The sequence below is a fragment of the Rhipicephalus microplus genome, chromosome X (genome assembly GCF_043290135.1).
Source record: "Rhipicephalus microplus isolate Deutch F79 chromosome X, USDA_Rmic, whole genome shotgun sequence".
Lineage (NCBI taxonomy): Eukaryota > Metazoa > Arthropoda > Arachnida > Ixodida > Ixodidae > Rhipicephalus > Rhipicephalus microplus.
Window position 1 is genome coordinate 183,788,490 of NC_134710.1, and position 19,279 is coordinate 183,807,768.

The 19,279-nt window shown below is 44.7% G+C and overlaps 2 protein-coding genes across 3 annotated transcripts; one reads left to right on the top strand and one right to left on the bottom strand.

Annotated features, from left to right (window-relative positions):
• The first annotated feature begins 4,975 nt into the window (after nt 1-4,975).
• LOC142775156 (uncharacterized) lies at nt 4,976-5,828 on the top strand. Its single transcript, XM_075876498.1, has 2 exons — nt 4,976-5,391; nt 5,645-5,828. The coding sequence occupies exons 1-2, from the start codon at nt 4,976-4,978 to the stop codon at nt 5,826-5,828; spliced, it is 600 nt and encodes a 199-aa protein (XP_075732613.1).
• Nucleotides 5,829-14,719: 8,891 nt separating this feature from the next.
• Nucleotides 14,720-18,541, bottom strand: LOC142775886 (uncharacterized). Of its 2 annotated transcripts, none has more exons than XM_075878331.1 (3): nt 18,303-18,541; nt 17,587-17,631; nt 14,720-17,033 (listed from the first exon to the last, which is right to left on the bottom strand). In XM_075878331.1, the coding sequence occupies exons 1-3, from the start codon at nt 18,439-18,441 to the stop codon at nt 16,867-16,869; spliced, it is 351 nt and encodes a 116-aa protein (XP_075734446.1). In that variant the 5' UTR covers nt 18,442-18,541; the 3' UTR covers nt 14,720-16,866. The 2 variants fall into 2 exon arrangements, with proteins under 2 accessions (XP_075734446.1, XP_075734445.1); XM_075878330.1 differs by having other exon boundaries at nt 17,587-17,709; nt 18,303-18,539.
• Between the last annotated feature and the right edge of the window lie 738 nt (nt 18,542-19,279).

Consider the following 19,279-nt stretch of genomic DNA (forward strand, 5'->3'; position numbering starts at 1 on the left):
TAATGAAATAACCCAACATTTCGCTATGGATAGGAGAATCTTTCCACCTCCACATGCGAAGCTAAATAGAGCGCAGGCGCTTACATTGCGATTACTTCAAACAGAAACGTACCCTAACCCTGCCTTTCTTCACAAGCTTTATCCTGATGTTTATTTAACCAACTCGTGTACAAAATGTGGCGGTTTAGCCACCTTACACCACATGCTCTGGGAGTGCCCTTCGGTACGTGGCACCGATACAGCATCGTCCAGAAAGTGGGACTCCGCTCTCCGGAGCCCAGACATAACATCGCAACTTTGGGCTGTCCAGAGGGCCCACGATGCGGCGCATAGGGCTCGGCCTTACTGTCCCATCGTGGGAGCGGCCCGCCGTGTGCTAGGGCGCACGCCTTCGGACTTGTCAATAAAGTTTTTCCAAACCAAACCAAACCACACGCTGTTTTCTTTTGTTTTTTGTTGTTTTTCTCTCTATGTGGTTTGCTTATTTTATGTAAACCTGAAACTGATGTAATTTTGATGCATTTCCTTTTTATTTCCTAATTCCTTGAAGTTTTGAAAATCGACGTCAAATTGTTTTTTCATGTTTTGTGCTCTGCGGATTTTTGTAATGCCAAGTGAAAAGGGGTAGGAGCCTCGTCAAGCTGCTAACATAGCAGCTTTTTTGCTCTTATCCTTGCGTTTTCTTTTTCGCAACTCTGTGAAGAAAATGCTCAATAAAACTGAAACTGAAACTGAAACTAATTTAGAGTAAATGGTCGTGACAATTACGGCGACTACGTCAGGAACAAAGTACTATTGTTTACATAGCATAAATATAAGCAAATGTGCAAGCCCCTTTTCATAAAAAAAGAAGAATACAAAAGATGCTCGCGCTCCAACTTTATCAATGCGTAGCGTGGTGTTCTCAGCAAGCTAACCCTCGTGGGTGTAGCGGTGTGTTGTGTATCTTTATGTGGTTGTGATTACAGTTTCTTTTGGGTCACTGAATCATCTTTGTGCTATGGTAAACGTGAACTGCTGCTGGAATCAAGTGCTGTGCTATCAGAATGCTGCGTGCCGACTGGGATATCGCTTGAGAGGTGAGTGTAAACAAGGCTGCCATCTTTTCGCGAGATTTAACCTGTGTGCTGTTGATATGTAATTATCACCGATTGTTTAACACTCACGGTCTTTGCGAACAAAACCCGCATGATTGATGAGCTCGCGTTACAGAACGATGCGAGTGCTCCCCGTCTACTTTAGAATAACAACCGTGATGGCTGAGCAATCGAAACGTGGTAGCCTGGATGAGGGCTCAACACTATAGCTGTAGCAAGCACCGCTGTTGAAAAATTGTTTTGTTTTCAGAGCAGAACAAATAATCATTGTTCACTACAATTTTTGGCGCCTTTTAAAAAGAAAATTCACTTAAACTGCGCACAATGTCATCTTTTGAAGGGTAAACAAGTATTTAGGAAGGTTGGCTGTCAACTATGCATGTCTAGCTTGGCACCGCTGACACAAGCAGTCGGTGACCACGTCGGCGAGTTCGCAGGTTTGTAGCGATGCTAGCTTTCTTTTCATTTTATACATCGTAAAGGAAGTACAACCCTTATCGAATACTAAGTACACCCCGAAGCGTTTCACAGCGAAGTGTTTAACTGAGACGAGGTCAGGATTCCGGCTCACGAAGCGCTAGTTCCCGAAAATTTCACCCCGTGCCGCTTAAAGTTGAACCCTACCTCTCGTTCCCTCTTTTCTCCTCCTGGAACGGAGGAGAAATCTGTACAAAAATGGGTTTTGCCAAGCACCCTGCTCTCCCCCGCACCATCCCTCATTCTGGGCGCCACCCCAACTATTCTTCGTGGTTGAAGAATTAGTCAGTTTCAGGCACTGCGCTGGTCGCCTTCTTCTTCTAACCACCACCTCCACCATCCACCCTCTGCATTCCTACGCACTGTGTTCAAGAGTAGGCCGGCATGGAGTTAGCAAGCACGTTGTTAGACGCTGCGCCGTGCTCCCTAACGAGCTGCAGAAATTAGCCGTCTTTTCTTTCCTCTAATCGCTACCACCACCACCACCAAGCACGTTGTGAACCAGCCATGCATGGCTTTTCAGGCTGAGGATTTCCGCTTTTCTTTAGCTCGGTTCAATTGGTATCTTCACTAAACAGTTTAAATATATAGTCTTGGACGATTGACATACGAAGCAGTTCCCATAAACGAAAATATGTTCTTTCATTTTGTTGTCGTCCCCGGCAATTTATTGTATTTATCATTTAGCTTTAATGTTGAATACTAGCAAAGCAAAATGTTTAGCAAACACAACATTGGCGCTACAAGATTATGCTCTCATGTGGCAACGGTTTCGCTTCCTTCTTAGCGTCTTTTTTTGTCCTTGACAGTACATGAGGAGCTAAGTATAGTTTCAGAGAATAAAAGCAACGCTGAACCTGCCCCAGGACACACAGGGCAGTCACACTGTAAGCTGAAGTAGGGGTGACGATGCTCATGATGCTAATAATAATAATAATAATAATAATAATAATAATAATAATAATAATAATAATAATAATAATAATAATAATAATAATAATAATAATAATAATAATAATGATAATAATAATAATAATATAACGTGTCTGTGCACGTGCACAAAAAAACTATAAAAAAACAATACACTCTACAGAAAAGAATCAAATAAAAAGCGTAAACATACAGAGAAAAAGAAATAAGTGGAAAATTGGAGGAGTAAAAGACAAGTTGAGAATCGTGAAATGGCAGTAGAAAATAAAGGGTGATATATACATGTGGAAGGATTCCTGAAAAAAACTAAAAATGGAAAAATCGGTACCTTATGAAAAATTATCTTAAGACAGTGCAAAGCTGAGATAATAAAATTAAAGTGGACTGCGAAAAACTCGAAGATCGTGAAAGTTAACATAATTTAGACTTTTTGTTCTGCGAGCAGTAGAGTGTTGAAAGAAGTTGGCAGTATGGCTTGACGACATTCAATTAACATACTAGTCCGTACGCAACTTCATCTTATCCAGCACCAAATGTATTTCAGTGACTATATAAAGATCAGTGACAAAAGATTTGCTAAAGTTTCAACTATTTTTTTCATTTGTGTCTGGCACAACTATGTTCTTGGTGTAAATTCAGAAAGCTTCGTATACTATAATTGCAAAAGCGTGATTACTTATGGGTTGCTTTATCAGGCGAAGTTTTAGTGCTAGAATAGAAAAAAGTTCATAGCTTTAATGCGTACATTACTTACCGGGTGCTTTACACAACAAATAGTCGACTATGCAACTTATCTCCGCACTATTTTTCATGGGTGTTTGGAACTTAGAAACACCTTTTGAACTGTTCGATTGCATTATGACTGGTTCCACGAAAAAGCAGTTTTCCTCTAATTTTTACGCATGCGGCATTTACAGCTAACGGGATCGGACGAAGTTACAACTGACTGCTCTAACTGGTGTGTCGGAAACAAATAATGCTTCTCCAATTACTTTTTCAGAAAATCGATGACCAAGAGATTTGCGCCTTCCGAGGAAAGTCAGCCTCTTGCAGCTAGGAACCTACGAACACGCTCTTAGCCGCTGTCGATAGTGTGGGTGAACTTCCTGAAGTCGGCTGGACAGCATTCAATCCAGTAACGCATTGCATCTCTTATTCTCTTTCCTAGAGTGCCGGCAAGACATCCTATCTTTTTTACTTACAAAAGTTGCTCAAGTGATGTGCGCGCATGATGGTGCAGAATTGACACGAGTCGCTGAACAAACTTCATTGTTTATGTAAACGTTTTTGTTTTCCTTTGTTATTAAACAAATATTCTCGCTGAACGACGTAATCGACCCCGCTCTGTACTATGAGAACGGAGGAAGCTTGACATAGTGACTGTCACATATATAGAAACATTTATATATACATGCACTCATCAAGCACGCAAATGCGCTAGAAGCAGCGCGTAGTACCTATATATATATTCAACGTAATTTAAATTTTCACTAACGTCATCACGAAATGGTTGCTTGCCAAACCCTCAGGGCTTAAGTCTAATATAAGGAGTCTTCCAAGTTATGGCAACATGGCCGAACGCGCCACGTACAGACGATGCCTACTTATGCCCTGGTCATTTTCACTCAGCTATGTACTGGGGTGTGGTATAGGGGTGAGCGTACGCGACTGCTGCTGCAATGGTCACGAGTTCCAATCCTGTGCATTTGTCGTAAATTTTCTGTTTAGTTCTGAATTCACTGCTTGTCTATTGATTGTACATGTCATCAAATGCATTCGTTAACCTCTTTGTTATCGGTGATTTAACCAGAAACTGTAATTAATTTGTTTCTTTTTTTTGATAAGGGCTGTTAGTTTTATCAGTTTGTCCCTACGCAGTCACCTCTTTCAATAAAGGGAAAACTATTTCTCCTTGACATTGCTTCCCTCACAGGTTGCGCAAGAAGAACTCCGACCTTAAGAAGGCCATCGATGAGCCCTGCCACGTCCTCTCCAAGCAGCAGTGGGATGGGGTGTGCAATTCGGTAGACGGCAAGAAGCGTATTGGCAAAACATGGAACCTGCTCAAGCACTTGCTCGATGAGACTAACACCAAAACTAACCAGCGGAACGTACTAGCGTAAGCCGTGCGCGAAGCCAAGCATTCCTCTTCAGAAGAGGTGGTTTTGAAGCAGCTCGTGCAAAAGTACCTTCTTGTCGACTCGAACCCCGCAACAACGTACCCGGAGTACTCGGGGCCAGCCAACACTGAACTGGATGCCGAGATATGCCAGGAAGAGGTTCGGCAGGCGCCCAACGGGCTCAATGGAAGGTCTGCCGTGGGCCCCGATGGCATAACGAATAAGACCTTACGCCACTTGGATGACCCGTCAATCGACTACCTCAACAAAGTCATCAACGAGGCATAGAAGAGCGGTGACATCCCGGACCCGTGGAAGGTCGCACACACAGTGCTCATTATCAAGCCGGGGATGCCACCCAACTTCGACAACATGCACCTCGTTTCGTTCATGTTATGTGTGGAAAAGGTAGCCGATCGTGTGGTACTCAACAGGTTGACTCGGTACTTGGAAGACAAAGGGCTCTACCCGCAAACCACGAGTGGTTTTCGGGACAAGCTTTTGACAAAAGACGCTATGATGCTGCTCAAGCACCAAGTCATTGACTGCAACACTCGACACATCCGGGCCATTCTCGGCCTCGACTTAGAAAAAGCCCTCGACAATGCTACTCACTCTTTCGAGTTGTGGTCGATTGCCGAGCTCGGCCTCGAAGCCCCATTCTACGAATATGTTAAATCGTTCTTGACCCGTAGGAGAGCCACAGTCAGAGCGGGAGACCTCGTCTTCGAGGAGATTGGGCTAGGCTCGCGCCGTACACCGCAGGGGTCAGTGATATCGCCCACCCTGTTCAACCTTTTCATGGTCGGGTTGTCCAAGAGGCTCTCGTGTTTTGAGGGCATTAACCACACAATTTACATGGACAATATTGCCATTTTGTGCACAGGTGGCAGCAACGCACAAGTCGAGCACTCCCTGCAGGAGGTCATAAACACCACCGAAGGCCTCGGAACACCTCCGTCTCACAGGCTTGAGGTGTTCCCCAAACAAATCCGAGCTCCTCCTCTACCAACCCACTAGACGAGGTCACAAGCCCGAAAACTGGCAGCTGATCTCGAAGAGTGATGTCAAGCTCTACACCGGAGACGGCGGCGCAATACCCAGAGTCGACTCCATTCGGGTCCTTGGCATGACCATCGAGTCGAATGGTTTCAATGGCAAGACAATACTCAAGCTCGCCGCCAAGATGGATAACGTGGTTTGACTGGTTCGGCGGGTGGCCAACCGCCACCAAGGCCTCAAGGAAGACAACATAATCCACCGGGTCAATGCCTGTGTGCTCTGCCACTTTCCATATTGCCACCTAGAGTTGTGAGCCGGCAAGCCCTAGACAGCCGAAAAGGGCAAAGAGAAGTGTGTGTCAGCACTTCATTTGAAGATACACGCTCGTGTCTTTCTGCCCTGCTGTTCCTGTCTTGTCTCTACGGCTCTTGGTGCGTGACAAACTGGTGGACGTGCTGGGTAATATATGCACCGTACCCCTCCACATAGCAAGAACTCAAGCATCGTACCGATGGTCACTCCTGTGCACCGCGCCAATAGAAGAATCCAAGGGCAATCCCCTGAGTTTGGACTGCTCCCAAACAACATGGCAGCTCCGACCAGCTCTACCGACGCCAGTCTAATCGGTACAAACGGCACAACGCCGCTTCATTGCACCTTACTCACACAGCGAACGCCACATCCCTTTCATGGCACTGCACTTGAGGATGTCAGATTGGCTTGTTCATTACAAGTTCGTTGCTCTGCACAACCAGTGGGACGACGCAGACAAACTGTGGCACGTCTATTTCAGTCTTTTGGATGGCGCACGTGTATGGTTTGAGAACCGGGCAGGTATTTTTACATCATAGGAAGACTTCAAACGCAGACTTCTTGGGACGTATGCCAGCCCTGACCGTCGGGAGAAAGCTGAGCGCGATCTGAAGTCGCGCATACAAATTCCGAACGAAGGGGTTGCAATCTATGTCGAGGACATGACGCATCTTTTCCACCGAGCTGACCCCGGCATGCCAGAAGAAAAGAAGGTGCGGTACCTCATGCGCGGGGTGTAAGAACAGCTTTTCGGTGGGCTTGTGCGCAGTCCTCTTCAGACTGTGTCCGAATTTCTCAGAGAAGCCATCACCATCGAAAGCACTCTTAGGCACCAGGCCCCGCCATACGAATGGCACGTCAACGCTTCAACTACGGACTACTTGGGAGTTTTCGGGGGCCAAATGGATTTCTTCCGAGAGCTCATACGTTCAGTCGTTCGCGAAGAACTCTAGAAGCTGTCAGTGCCGTCGCAGCTCACTATCTCCTCGTTGTCCCGCGTTGTCCGAGATGAAGTCCAGCATGCCCTAAGAGAATCGGCTTTCATACGGGATTATCCCCCACCCACTGACTTCCCCCTCATGTCGCATGCTCAAGCTTTGCGGTAACATGTTACGACTGCAATTCCGCATCCCACCATGGCCCCAGCTATGCTGAAGATGGTCCAAGTGGCGCCATATAACAACGCACCTCGCCTGATCTCACGGAAATCAGACATCCGGCGTGCGACAGATTGACGTACTCTCTGATTTCACTGTGGTGAAGCTGGGCATCTGTACCGACAGTAATCTTACGGACAACTTGGACAACGCGGTTTCAACGAACTCACCGCCACCCAGGTTCCATCAGCGGCCCTTTGAAATTGAAGAGCATGTGGCTCAGCAGCACGAACTTCGTCATCCTTGCACCAGCCACGCTCCCGGTCACCACAGCGATTTTCTCCTAATTGCCACACCTATTCGAGCTTGGCGCTGGTTCGGTCACTCAGTCCTCGCTGGGGAAACTAACCACAGCGACTTTCGGAGGTGAGGCCGCTCATACTGGGCAAGTTCTAGGCCTCCCAACAACACTTCGGCAAACTGATAATTTTCCGACGATGACAACACCAACTGGTTCCGCAAAGATTTCCTTAGACATTCCAGTGCTGCTCGACGGTCGCAAAGTGAGAGCTTTAGTTCACACGGGTGCGGATTTTTTTATAATAGGTGAAAAACAGGCTGCTCTCCTGAAGAAAGTGACGATGCCTTGGAACCTCAGGCCAATTCGCACTGCGGGCGGGCACATCGTCACGCTACTCGGCGTTTGTACAGCACGAATACAGGTTTGTGGTTCTACCTTTGTTGTCAGCTTGAGCGTTCTCTGTCAGTGTTCTCGAGACCTGATCATTGGCATGGATTTCCTGAAGTAGCACGGTGCTATCATCGACATTCGACAGCGCTTCGTCACGTTCTCAACAAAAAGCGCCACACCATAGCATAATCCCAGCCACGATCGAGTATGTCTGCGTGTAATTGACGATGATGTGATAATACCACCGCGCTCAAGTGTTATGGTTCAAGTGGCGTGCAACAAATCAGCATGCGGTAAAATGGTGGTGGAGAGCAATCGATCCCTATTCTCTTCCCAAGGTGTCTGGGTAGTACGAAGCCTAGTAGACCTCCAGGCTGGCCACTGCGAGGTTCTTGTTACAAACTTCAGCTACAAGCGCCGACAGCTTTTTCCCTGGTACTGTCATCGTCTATGCCTATGCAGTAACCAATGTGACTTAGTATTTTGCTTCCGAGGCAACCGATAATGCCGAAGCACCTCTCTGGGGCGTCGACATAAATCCAACGCTTTCTCACGAAAACAAACGATGGCTTAACAAGCTGTTGACAAAATTTCACGCCTGTTTTGCACGTTCATCGAGAATCCGTCACACATTGGTTAACAAACGCCATATTATCACCTACGGCGACGCACACGCTATATGGCAACACCCTTACCACGTTTCACAAACCGAACAACGCTCGATTCAAAGGTCAGTGAAGGAAATGCTTTAGGATGGTGTTATACAGCGATCAAGCAGCCCATGATCATCGCCAATGGTCCTTGTAAAGAAGAAGAATGGTAAACTTCGCTTTTGTGTCGATTGTAGGAAGCTGATTAACGTCACAAAGAAAGACGTGCACCCGTTGCCACGAGTGAACGATTCTCTTGATAGGCTGAGGTGAGCAAAGTACTTTTCCTCAATTGACCTCATAAGTGGTTATTGGCGAATTGAAGTCGATGAACATTACCTCGAAAAAACGGCTTTTGTAACTCTTGACGGTCTGTATGAATTCCGAGTGCTCTCATTCGGTCTCTGTTCTGCTCCGGCCACATTCCAACGAATGATGGATACCGTTCTCGCTGACCTCAAGTGGAAAAGTTGCCTAGTCTATCTAGGTGATGTCGTCTTTTCGAAAACGTTTGACGAGCACCTTCGTTGCCTTCAGAGTGTTCTTGAACCTATACGATACGCTGACCTTACCTTCAAGTCTGAGAAGTGCCATTTCGGCTACAAAGAACTGAAGTTCCTGGGTCACATTGTGAGCGATGCAGACTTTCGGCCCGATATCGAGAAGACTGCCGCTGTGGCCGCTTTTCCAGCTCCGACAGACAGGAAAAGTCTTCGACGATTTGTGGGGCTCTGCGCATACTATCCCCGCTTTATTGAAAACTTCTCCAACATTGTGGAGCCTCTCATCAAACTTACGCGGGATGACACCCCATTTCTGTGGACTGACGAACAAGCGACTGCATCTGCAGAACTGCAACATCGATTGTCTTCCCCTCCTGTACTTGGTCATTTCGATGGGGACGCTGACACAGAGGTGCACACTGACGCAAGCAACATTGGTCTCGGAGCTATCTCGCTGCGAAAATAAGGTGAGGCCGAACGTGTGATTGCCTACGCGAGCCACACTCTATCATGTGCCGAGACCAGCTATCCAACGTCAGAGAAGGAGTGTCTCGCGGTAATATGGGCAATTACAAATTTCAGGCCTTATCTCTATGGGCGCCCATTTGAAGTCGTGACAGATTACCACGCTTTATGTTGGTTGGCTAACCATCGAGACCCCTCTGGACGATTAGCACGATAGAGTCTGTGACTTCAGGAGTTCGATGTCACCATCGTATACAAGTCGGGTAGTAAGCATGAAGACGCCGACACGCTATCACGGGCACCTCTGGAATCCGACCATACAGCTGTAGAAGACGACAGCGTCTTCCTGGGGACTCTCAGGGGCGCGGACCGCCTCAGTAAGCAACGAGCGGACCCCGAGTTAAGGCCCATCATCGATCATTTAGAAGGCAGCACCGCGTCTGTTCCTCGTCCACTTTCCCGTACGTTGCCGTCATTTTGCTTACAACACGGCATATTATACAAGAAAAACACCAGTGTTGGCAGCAGATCTTATCTTCTAGTCGTCCCTCAAGACCTTCGTGATGGCATCCTATTAGCCTGCCACGATGAGCCGACATCCGGCCATCTGAGATACTCACGGACGCTCGACCGGGTTCGACAGCTATATTTCTGGCCAAAACTCGCAGCTTGTGTCAAACGCTACGTGAAAGGATGCCGCGAATGTCAGCGTCACAAGTCACCACCTGTAAAGCCTGCAGGCCTCTTACAACCCATCGATCCACCGCGTACGCCGTTTGACCAAGTTGGGATGGACCTCCTTAGACCGTTTCCTTTGTCTCATTCCAGAAACAAGTGGATCATCGTCGCAACTGATTACTTGACGCGTTACGCTGATACGAAGCCACTTCCACGCGGTACAGAATCTGTTTTTCATGCACCACATTGGCTTCGTCACGGCACCCCATAATTCATCATCACTGACCGAGGGACAGCGTTTACGGCAAAACTATTGGACGACATCTTCAAGCTCAGTTACACAAACCACCGTAAGTCAACCGAATACCACCCCCAGAGTAACGGCTTAACAGAAAGGCAAAACAAAACGCTTGCGGACATGATTTCTATGTACGTGGGTGTGCAGCATAAAACGTGGGACGAGATCTTGCCGTACGTACCGTTTGCGCACAACACCCCAACCCAGGAAACGAAAAGGTTCGCACCCTTCCGCTTCTTTTATGGTAGAGACGTGCAAACATTGCTAGACGCCATGATTCCTTGTGACTTCGACTAGCACGAGCTGCTTACTCAATTTAAATTCAGATTGCAATTATATTCAGCGTGTAGAGGAAGCATGTCAACTAGCTCGCGTGCGCATAAGATCACAGCGATGTGAAGACGCCCGAAGGTGCAATATCTACCATTGACAAGTCACCTATCAACCTGGCGATCAAGTGTGGGTTTGGACTCCTGTTAGACGGCGAGGTCTCAGCGAGAAACTCCTGAGCAAGTACTTCGGACCCTACAAAGTATTACGACGGTTGAACGAGGTCAACTATGATGTTATTCCAGACGGAGGCTCGGTAGCGACCCAGCGCCACTCACCACGAACAGAGATTGTGCATATCGTCCGCCTAAAACCTTATTTTTTGCGTGGTGATACTGGCCTTATTGTGGCCGGGGAGCAAGCATTTTCTTTTTTTACGTCGTCTGTTGCTTCTCCAACGAACTGTGTACTGGGTTAATGTTTTTTAAGACCAACCATAGACAACATTTTTTGCGTCTGCATATACCTTAGCACTATAAGTATCATTTCTCTTTTTTTTTTCTTATGGGCCCTGCTATACCCTTGTGTATGAGCACCAAGTTGATGCTCTAATGGGAGGGGGAATAATGCCACCGAGATTTGTGAGCCGGTAAGCTCTAGCCAACCGAAAAGGGCAAAGAGAACGAAGAAGTGTGTGTTAGCGCTTCATTTGAAGATACACGCTCGTGTCTTTCGGCCCCGCTGTTCCTGTCTTGTCTCTTCGGCTCTTCGTGCGTGACAATATAACGCGGCCATGCACAATCGGCAGCATGCCGAGCGTGACAAGATCAACGTTCTGCTCAGAAAGATTACCAAGCGGGTCCTCGGTATCCCGATCAGAACGTGCACAGAGCGCCTGCTCCAGCTCGTAGTACACAATACGTTAGAGGAGACGGCCGAAGCGCAGGAGCGGGCCCAGCTCACCCGCCTTTCCGACCCCCAGACGGGCAGACATATACTCTAAGAACTCGGTCATTCTCCAGCTGATGTGGCCGAGAAGATCAGACAGGTGCCCCGTGAGATTCGCGACCTCATCACCGTGGCACCGATACCGAGGAATGTCTATCCCGAGCACAATCGTGGTAGGTGACGGGCTAGAGCTGCCACTCTTCTCAAGCAGATACACAGTGAGGAGCGCAGCGCCAGCTTTGTCACCGCGGCACATACCGCGGAAGCCGCGCCGTCTCCGCAGTCGTCATCGACTCCAAACAGGAAATCGCCAACTGCGCATCGGTTCACACTGACGATCCGACGATTGCCGAGCAAGTGGCCATCGCCCTGGCAATCCTCGACGGTGAAATAGAGGTCATCCATAGTGACGCTAGGTCAGCTATTCGCGCTTTTGAGCATGGTGTCATCTCCAAGAAAGCCGTGCGCATGCTCCAGAGTGGCGGCCGCAACGTTATCAAGCAACACGTACTGATCTGGGGCCGAATTCACAAAGCTTTCTCTTTGGCTACGCATTTTCTTAGCCAAAAGTTCTCTTATCTGGAGGGATTACTATAGCGCGGGTATGAATTTAACTTATTCAGCACTTAAGAGGGCAAGGAGGACACACGATAGCTGATGAAACGACAAGGAAAGAAAGAAGTGTGTGCCGATAATATCAAGGTAGCACGCAAAGCGTCTAGCATCGAGAGTATACGATGACAGCCAATGATTTGCTGCATCTAAGTTTCAGTTCCGCGAGCGTCTGCTACAGCGCTTACGGGATGCCGCGTACGTTGTAATAGGCGTTTTGGCGGGCTGTGCAAAGCCAAGCACTCGCCTTTCATCAACGACTGTAGCTAAAAACGAAATTGCTCGATGGCCTTAAGTCATCGAGCAATCCATGCACTATCTCGCCAAGTACAAGTAAACAACACTCCAGGTGTACCACATAAATGAAACCACACATAAATCGATGCATGCAATGTTTGAAAATGTGCCTCGAATGTCTTCCCCTATTTAACGCGACCAGTTACCTTACATTTCATTGAAGCTGCGCTGCTACTTAACTAATTCGGTGCAATCTAGCACGGTATAGTGGTGAACGTAAGGGTGTTTTGTACCTATAGTCAAAGGTAGCCTTTGTTACAATATTCTTATTACAAGACACATGAGCGACTTTGGTGCCTGCAGACGAATTGTGCGGAAATAGATAACAGCAGTAATCAAATGAAATTGTGAGCGCAATTTCGCTGGTTCCATGCACCGCAGCATTTTTATAAAGCCGGAATGCGAGAACGTGCATACGCTTACGCTTAGGTATATGTCTACGTAAAATGAGGGAGACTCGTCGGGAGGTGTCTCAGTGCTAATGCTTTTCACAAAACACGGTGCAAATATTTCGCCCAGCGTTGTTTGAGTGCGCAAAGCAAGGGACGTGTATACGAGTCTTGAGGTCGAGAGACGTTATCACACGTGCGAAAAGGATGAAAAGAGAGAGAGACTCTCGTTTCGGCTTCGCGAAAGCTTGAAATTGATAGATAATAAACACAATTTTCTGGCCCAGCAGACGTCAGGGAAAGTCTCCGCAAAACAGGGTCAGATGCTCGGAGAGCATAAAAAAGTGGAGTACGCGTTATATGAGAGTGACAGCCACTCAGAAAGCGAGATGAAGTGTGACTGTCCTTAGGTGTGAGAATCAATGCTAATTAAGAGAGTTGAGTTAATGAGCCAAAACTTTCCTAAATAACGATAATGAAAGCAAACTGAGCATTCATCTAGTGAAAGTGACACTAGTGACAGTGAACTCATAATAGTTGATTAGCGTTGTCACAGGCCGATATATATTTTTATTTTCTTATCTATATTTGGAAAACTATGAGAAGGTAGCGTACGTTAGAGCCGGCTATCCCAACGTCATGACAGTAATGTACAAGAATAAATAGCGCACGGTTATACAATCACACGTAGCGGTTTCTATCTTCTAGTAACCTTGGGAAAACGCATTCTAACTATTTTTTCTATTTTTGACAAAGTTTCACGGGACGTTTTTGCATTTGGCTTCATTCGAAGGAATGACGATATATCAGCAATAAGGCGAACGCAAGCACTGCTGCAGTGGACGAGCGGTTACAGCGCTCAACTACAATCTAGGAGGTACTTGGTTCGATTCGCAGAATCACTGAGCACTTTTTTTTTTTTCAAGAGGTTGCCCGGCCTGACATTATGCGTGGTGGCGGGTACTAAGTTTTTGAGAAGTAGGCTTTCGCACTTGCTTCTTTCACTCCCCTTTTGACCCAAAAGCGCTGTACTGTGCTCCTTCAAAAATTAAATAATTCAGGGTTCATAATTTTCTCCTCCATCCTCTCTTATCGCAAAAGTGTCCAGTGCTGAAATACCAATATCATACCTGGTATATTACTTTTCACGTGTTTGGATATTCGACCAGCAATCAGTCTTCACGGTGTTTTGAAGAAAATCTACACATGCAGTGAGCTAACTGCTTGCAGCCAAGTTGACTGCCTTTGTAGGGACACGCTTTCGTGCTAATTTGGTGGGCATCATCACATGCAGCAAGACCAAAGAGCACGGACAGTTAGAGCTGATGCAAACAGAGTGATTAGTTTGTGTCTTCTCTCCCGCTATTTGTCATGCTGCACGCTTCAGTGTAATGTCGCTGTCAATGGTTAAAATGAACTATAGCAGTTAATCGAGTTCTGCTGAGAGGGTCCCGTATTGTCCAGAATGGAACAGAACAATGGCAATTTGATTTGTGTGATAAAGAGATACCCTGCTTTTGGCTACTAGAATAAATTTCTAAACTGAAGTTTATTTTTATTAACAACAGTTCCAGTGCAGATGAAAGGTGCATGGACAAAAATCGTGTATTCAGCTTGACTAGGTTTGTGACCTTAATTGTAATTGCGAACCGGTATCACAGTATGCATAAATATCACACACATATACAACCACGGGTGATAGCTTGCTTATTCTGATTAAAATTGAAAGGTTGAGATTGACATATTCAACCAACGCAATGTGTACGAGATATGCCATGTAGAGTAGCTATGCTCGAAACTAATCTTCGCAGGTTCGTTCCATTTTACCCAATTTCTTGCCCATGACTGTAGGTTGGTAAATGAAACTTCTTCGAACACACATATTCTGTGTAAGTTTACATTTATTTTTATGCAGTACAAAACAAATTGAAATGTATAATGGCTCAAAAGAGAAATAACTAGAAACAAATTCAGCCAAATCATTACCAAACTTACTCACCAATGATAAACGGATTATCATTTAAAAGATACATACATACATACATACATACATACATACATACATACATACATACATACATACATACATACATACATACATACATACATACATACATACATACATACATACATACATACATACATACATACATACATACATACATACATACATATACGCACACACACATATACATATGTACACCCATACATACATACATACACTCAGGTGTAAATATTAAAATGAATGGCTATAAAACAACAATTCTAATACACTCATTTTGAATATACTACAGAAAGTAACTTACGAGAGATATCCACCGGCACTGTTATGTCTGAACACGGTGTTTCTCGAATTATCTCGCAAAAGCTTGATGCATAGTTTTCTGCTGCTGCCCAGTGACAAGCAGTTTTTATAAAAAACACAAGAATAAAGCCCTTGACAATGTCATGCTAAAGAAAAGGGCTGTGCATCAATATTTTGTACATGTCTGCAATATCACTCTATTTACATAGCTTGGCTCATTCACAACCCACTAACAAAGCATGTTAGGACACTTGGGCTGAAAGTTGGCACAGCACGAGTAAATTCTAGACAAAACATGAATAATACAATTATAAGCTACTAAGCTCCTTGGTGCAAACAGTGTTTATATTGACAGCTATAGGTGCCATTTCGTTTCCCCAAAACACTTCTCAAAAGTAGAATCAACTTTATTTAGCTAAAAGTTTCTATTCTGGCGCGTCGTGGTGGCTCAACGGTGGAAGCGACTCTTTCGGCCAAGAAAACAAAGACCAATTATTTTTCCAGTTCGTGAATTCACCCCATGCTAACATTGAGGCAGCTGGTAAGAGTGCTTTTGGAGAGAAGAAACCACCACATTCCCACCAGTTGTGGCCTTGGGTAGCTACTTCACTTGGACAAAAATGATGAAAAACACTCCTCAAGAAGACTTCAAAGTTTGCACATCAACACAGTTCCCATACAGCTGTCTATTAGTCTGCTTGAAAAATATTGAGTTTACTGGTGGGCAAAGACTGTACACTATGTGAGGTGATGCTCCAGTGCACTGCATGTACGTCTTGCTGCTGGCCTCAACTGCGATGTTGCTCAGCACATATGTGTAAAATAACAACTAATAATATGCCACTGCAAAGTAATTATGTGTCATTTGCATGAAACAGGGACCACAATAAAAGAACATAACAACATTTGCCTTCACAAAGTTCAAAAAATGTAAATAAATTTCCACAGAGTTTTCACAGTTCATCTGAGGATAGTAATATTGATTGTAAACACATTCTTACTTCCACTAACAAACTATTTTAAGATGCCAGATTCAATATTAGAGTATACCAGCACTTTTGTAGGGCTAAACAATTGTACAGGCACCTAGAAAAACACAAGTGAATGCATAGTATAGCTACATATAAAAATAAGTACTTTTATTTCTAGTCTGAGTAGAGCTGCATAGATGATAAGTCAGTTGCATTACATTATGAACAAACCTATCCGAGCAAAGTATACATTTAAAAAGTTACACTTACACAGTAGATAAGTAGACTGTTGAAGGACGGACAGGCAGTGGGATAATACCCAAGCACTAAAATCTTCTGTTAAGATATACTAGGAGTAGTGATGATCTACTTCCTTCCAAACAAAATAATCCACATAGATTCACTTCCCAGAGCTTATACACTCATGGCATCATTGGTGCTGTACAAATGAGTGTACACTGAAGGATTACATCGACTAAGTACATGATTACTGCATCCATGGCTTTACTTCTTGTACTACAAAAAATGCAGACACAGTTACCATTGGCGACCATGGATGCTGTGATTTCTGGCATGTAAATGTAGAGGCACGCAGGCACTTAACACACATGTTAAAAACTTCAGCTCAAAAATATTTGCCCACTAACACTACAGCAGCCTTTAAATTAGTGTCATAGTTTGGTATCTTCCATGCAAAATTTAAATAATTTTGAATGCAAGCAAATGAACTGCGGAATAATGCACTGCTAAGAAGTTAAGCAGCAGCTGCTCCTGACATCACAATGTGCTCTTTCTGCTGTTGTAAACTTTGAGCAGGAGAACAGTCACTGGCAGTCCCTTTATACTTGTTGGTCTTCTGTGCTCTGTTCTTGTTACACTGTACATGACCGTGGAGCACCAAACCCCTTGTTACTGCTGGAACTTAGAAAAATACAGATCATTGTTACAACCATGCTACATGCAAGAGTGTATAGTTGTCAATTATGTGCTCATATTTACAGATATTGTTGTATTTTCAGAAGCCAATGACAAGCCTCAACACACACACACACAAACAGTGAAGACTGAAAATATATTTAATATGATACAAGAGCAAAACTACAATGTTATAGATGAAGGCATGAAACTTCTGCCAGACATAAAAAGCCAATAAAGTTTCTTCTATTTTGACTTTACACTAGGTGCGAGAAGCAGACCACAAATAAGTTCACTAAGAAATACAAGTTAGACTGCATTACAACGCAACAGCCAATGTTCCTAACTTTAAGGCTGTCTAACATAGCCAGCTCACCGTACTGCGTATAGGAGCAAATGGGCAGTCTAGAAGACACAAAGAACTTGTGGATTATGAGTGTGTTTGTTGCTGACATCTATTATTCTAAATGAAGAAAACCTTTCAAAAATGCACTTCATCAGGGGAAATAATCATACGCAACAAACACAACGGGCTCCTACAGGTGCCACCAACACTCACCATTATTGTTGATACCAGTGTCTTGCCGGATGGATATGCTGCGTCCTGCACAGAACACCAAAGGAGCGCTCCATGACTTGGATTGCATGTGTGCTAGCTGCATCGCTCTGCTGCTGAAATAGGCTAGCCACAGACAGAGAAATGAGAAGCCATGGCTTTGAAACACACTGAACGTCACCTTTAGAGATCAACAATGCATACTTAGGTCAGGTACAATTTGTAGAAAAATATATATCACTATGCAATCGTGGTGAACATGTTCGGCTGAAACATAAGCAACAGCACTGAGAGAGAAAAAGCTACATTAGGTAAAAGATGCAGTTACTGGCCCTATGTCTTCTGAAGCTTCTTCAATAGGTCTTTCTCCTTACAAGTTGTGAACAGCCAGGCAATTTTCACCCACTTGCTATTTCCTTCCAGAGCACTTGATCCACAGAGGGAGTCACAAGCTCGAGAGCTCAATAAGAAATCAAAGTATTTGTGCTCGTTTCAAAGCACAAGCTTTTGAGCCTCAGATTATTGGAGTTTCATTCATAAGCTGCAGGCTTTCAGCTTTCAACATTCTCAATTATCTTGCAATTTAGTTCTATAAATGTTGAATAAGAATTATGTGTAAGAATATTACAGGTATCCACTGAAAGCAACCATGCTTGGGTTTTCAATTTGTGCACAGTAAGTGGTGTTCACGTAATCGTATGTATTAAAGAAAAACTAACCTTGCAGCCAGCCGTTAGGCAGTTTTGTGCGCTCGAAGCTCCCAAGCAGATCGCAGTCCTTCCAGATGAGGCTGCCATGCATGCTTCCACGCCCCATCCGCTGAATGATAACAGTCCCAGCAGTGACATAGGCTTGCATAGTTAGGGAGAACGCGTCCTTCCTATTTTTGTACAGGTGCTCCAAGTAATGATCAGGATTGATGTGCCAGAATGTTCAACCGATGAATCACAGGACCTTAACAAGCCAATCTCTGCGATCTGTGAAGAGCCAAAAACGAGATATTTAAAAACAATCATTAAAGCACTCACTTCTAATACTTATTTGAGGAAGCTATCACTTCGTTAATGTGACCAAAATCTGCTATAATCACTTTGAAATAAACTGAAGCCTCATGTAAAATTTACGTACCGCAATATATATGTCCTACTGAAGTATAGTAATAGCACAGTGGTAATCGTCTATAGAACTAATTTTCCAAAATAACATAAATTTTTTAGGTGCAACCTGGCTTCTGAAAAATAAATTCACATTAACTTTCCAACTATCAAACGTGGTCAATCGACAGGCCCAACCTCATAATCAAACAAGAGCTCACTTGTATCAAATCACAAAAAACTTTTTATGTATTTGCTCCATAATATATGTATGTATATAACAGTAGTAGTATATTTTTCATGCTTCAACTTACCATAGAGAAACATTACATCTGATGGGCTTAAAAACTTGCACACGTTATAGAACTGCGTGAATTATAGTACTGGTGAAATTTAGTTCTGCAAGGTGAACTCACCGATGGCAGCATTTAGTAGCCGTCGGTGTCATGAGGAACCAAGTACGGCCAACAGGCAAAGGGCATCTGCAGACTGGAAGCTGCCAATGACAGCAATGAAGGGCTGGCCAGGCGTGCACGTCCATTGATAAAGTGTAAAAATTGGCCATGACCGGCTGTTGTCAAGGCTCTAGTGCCGTGAAAAAC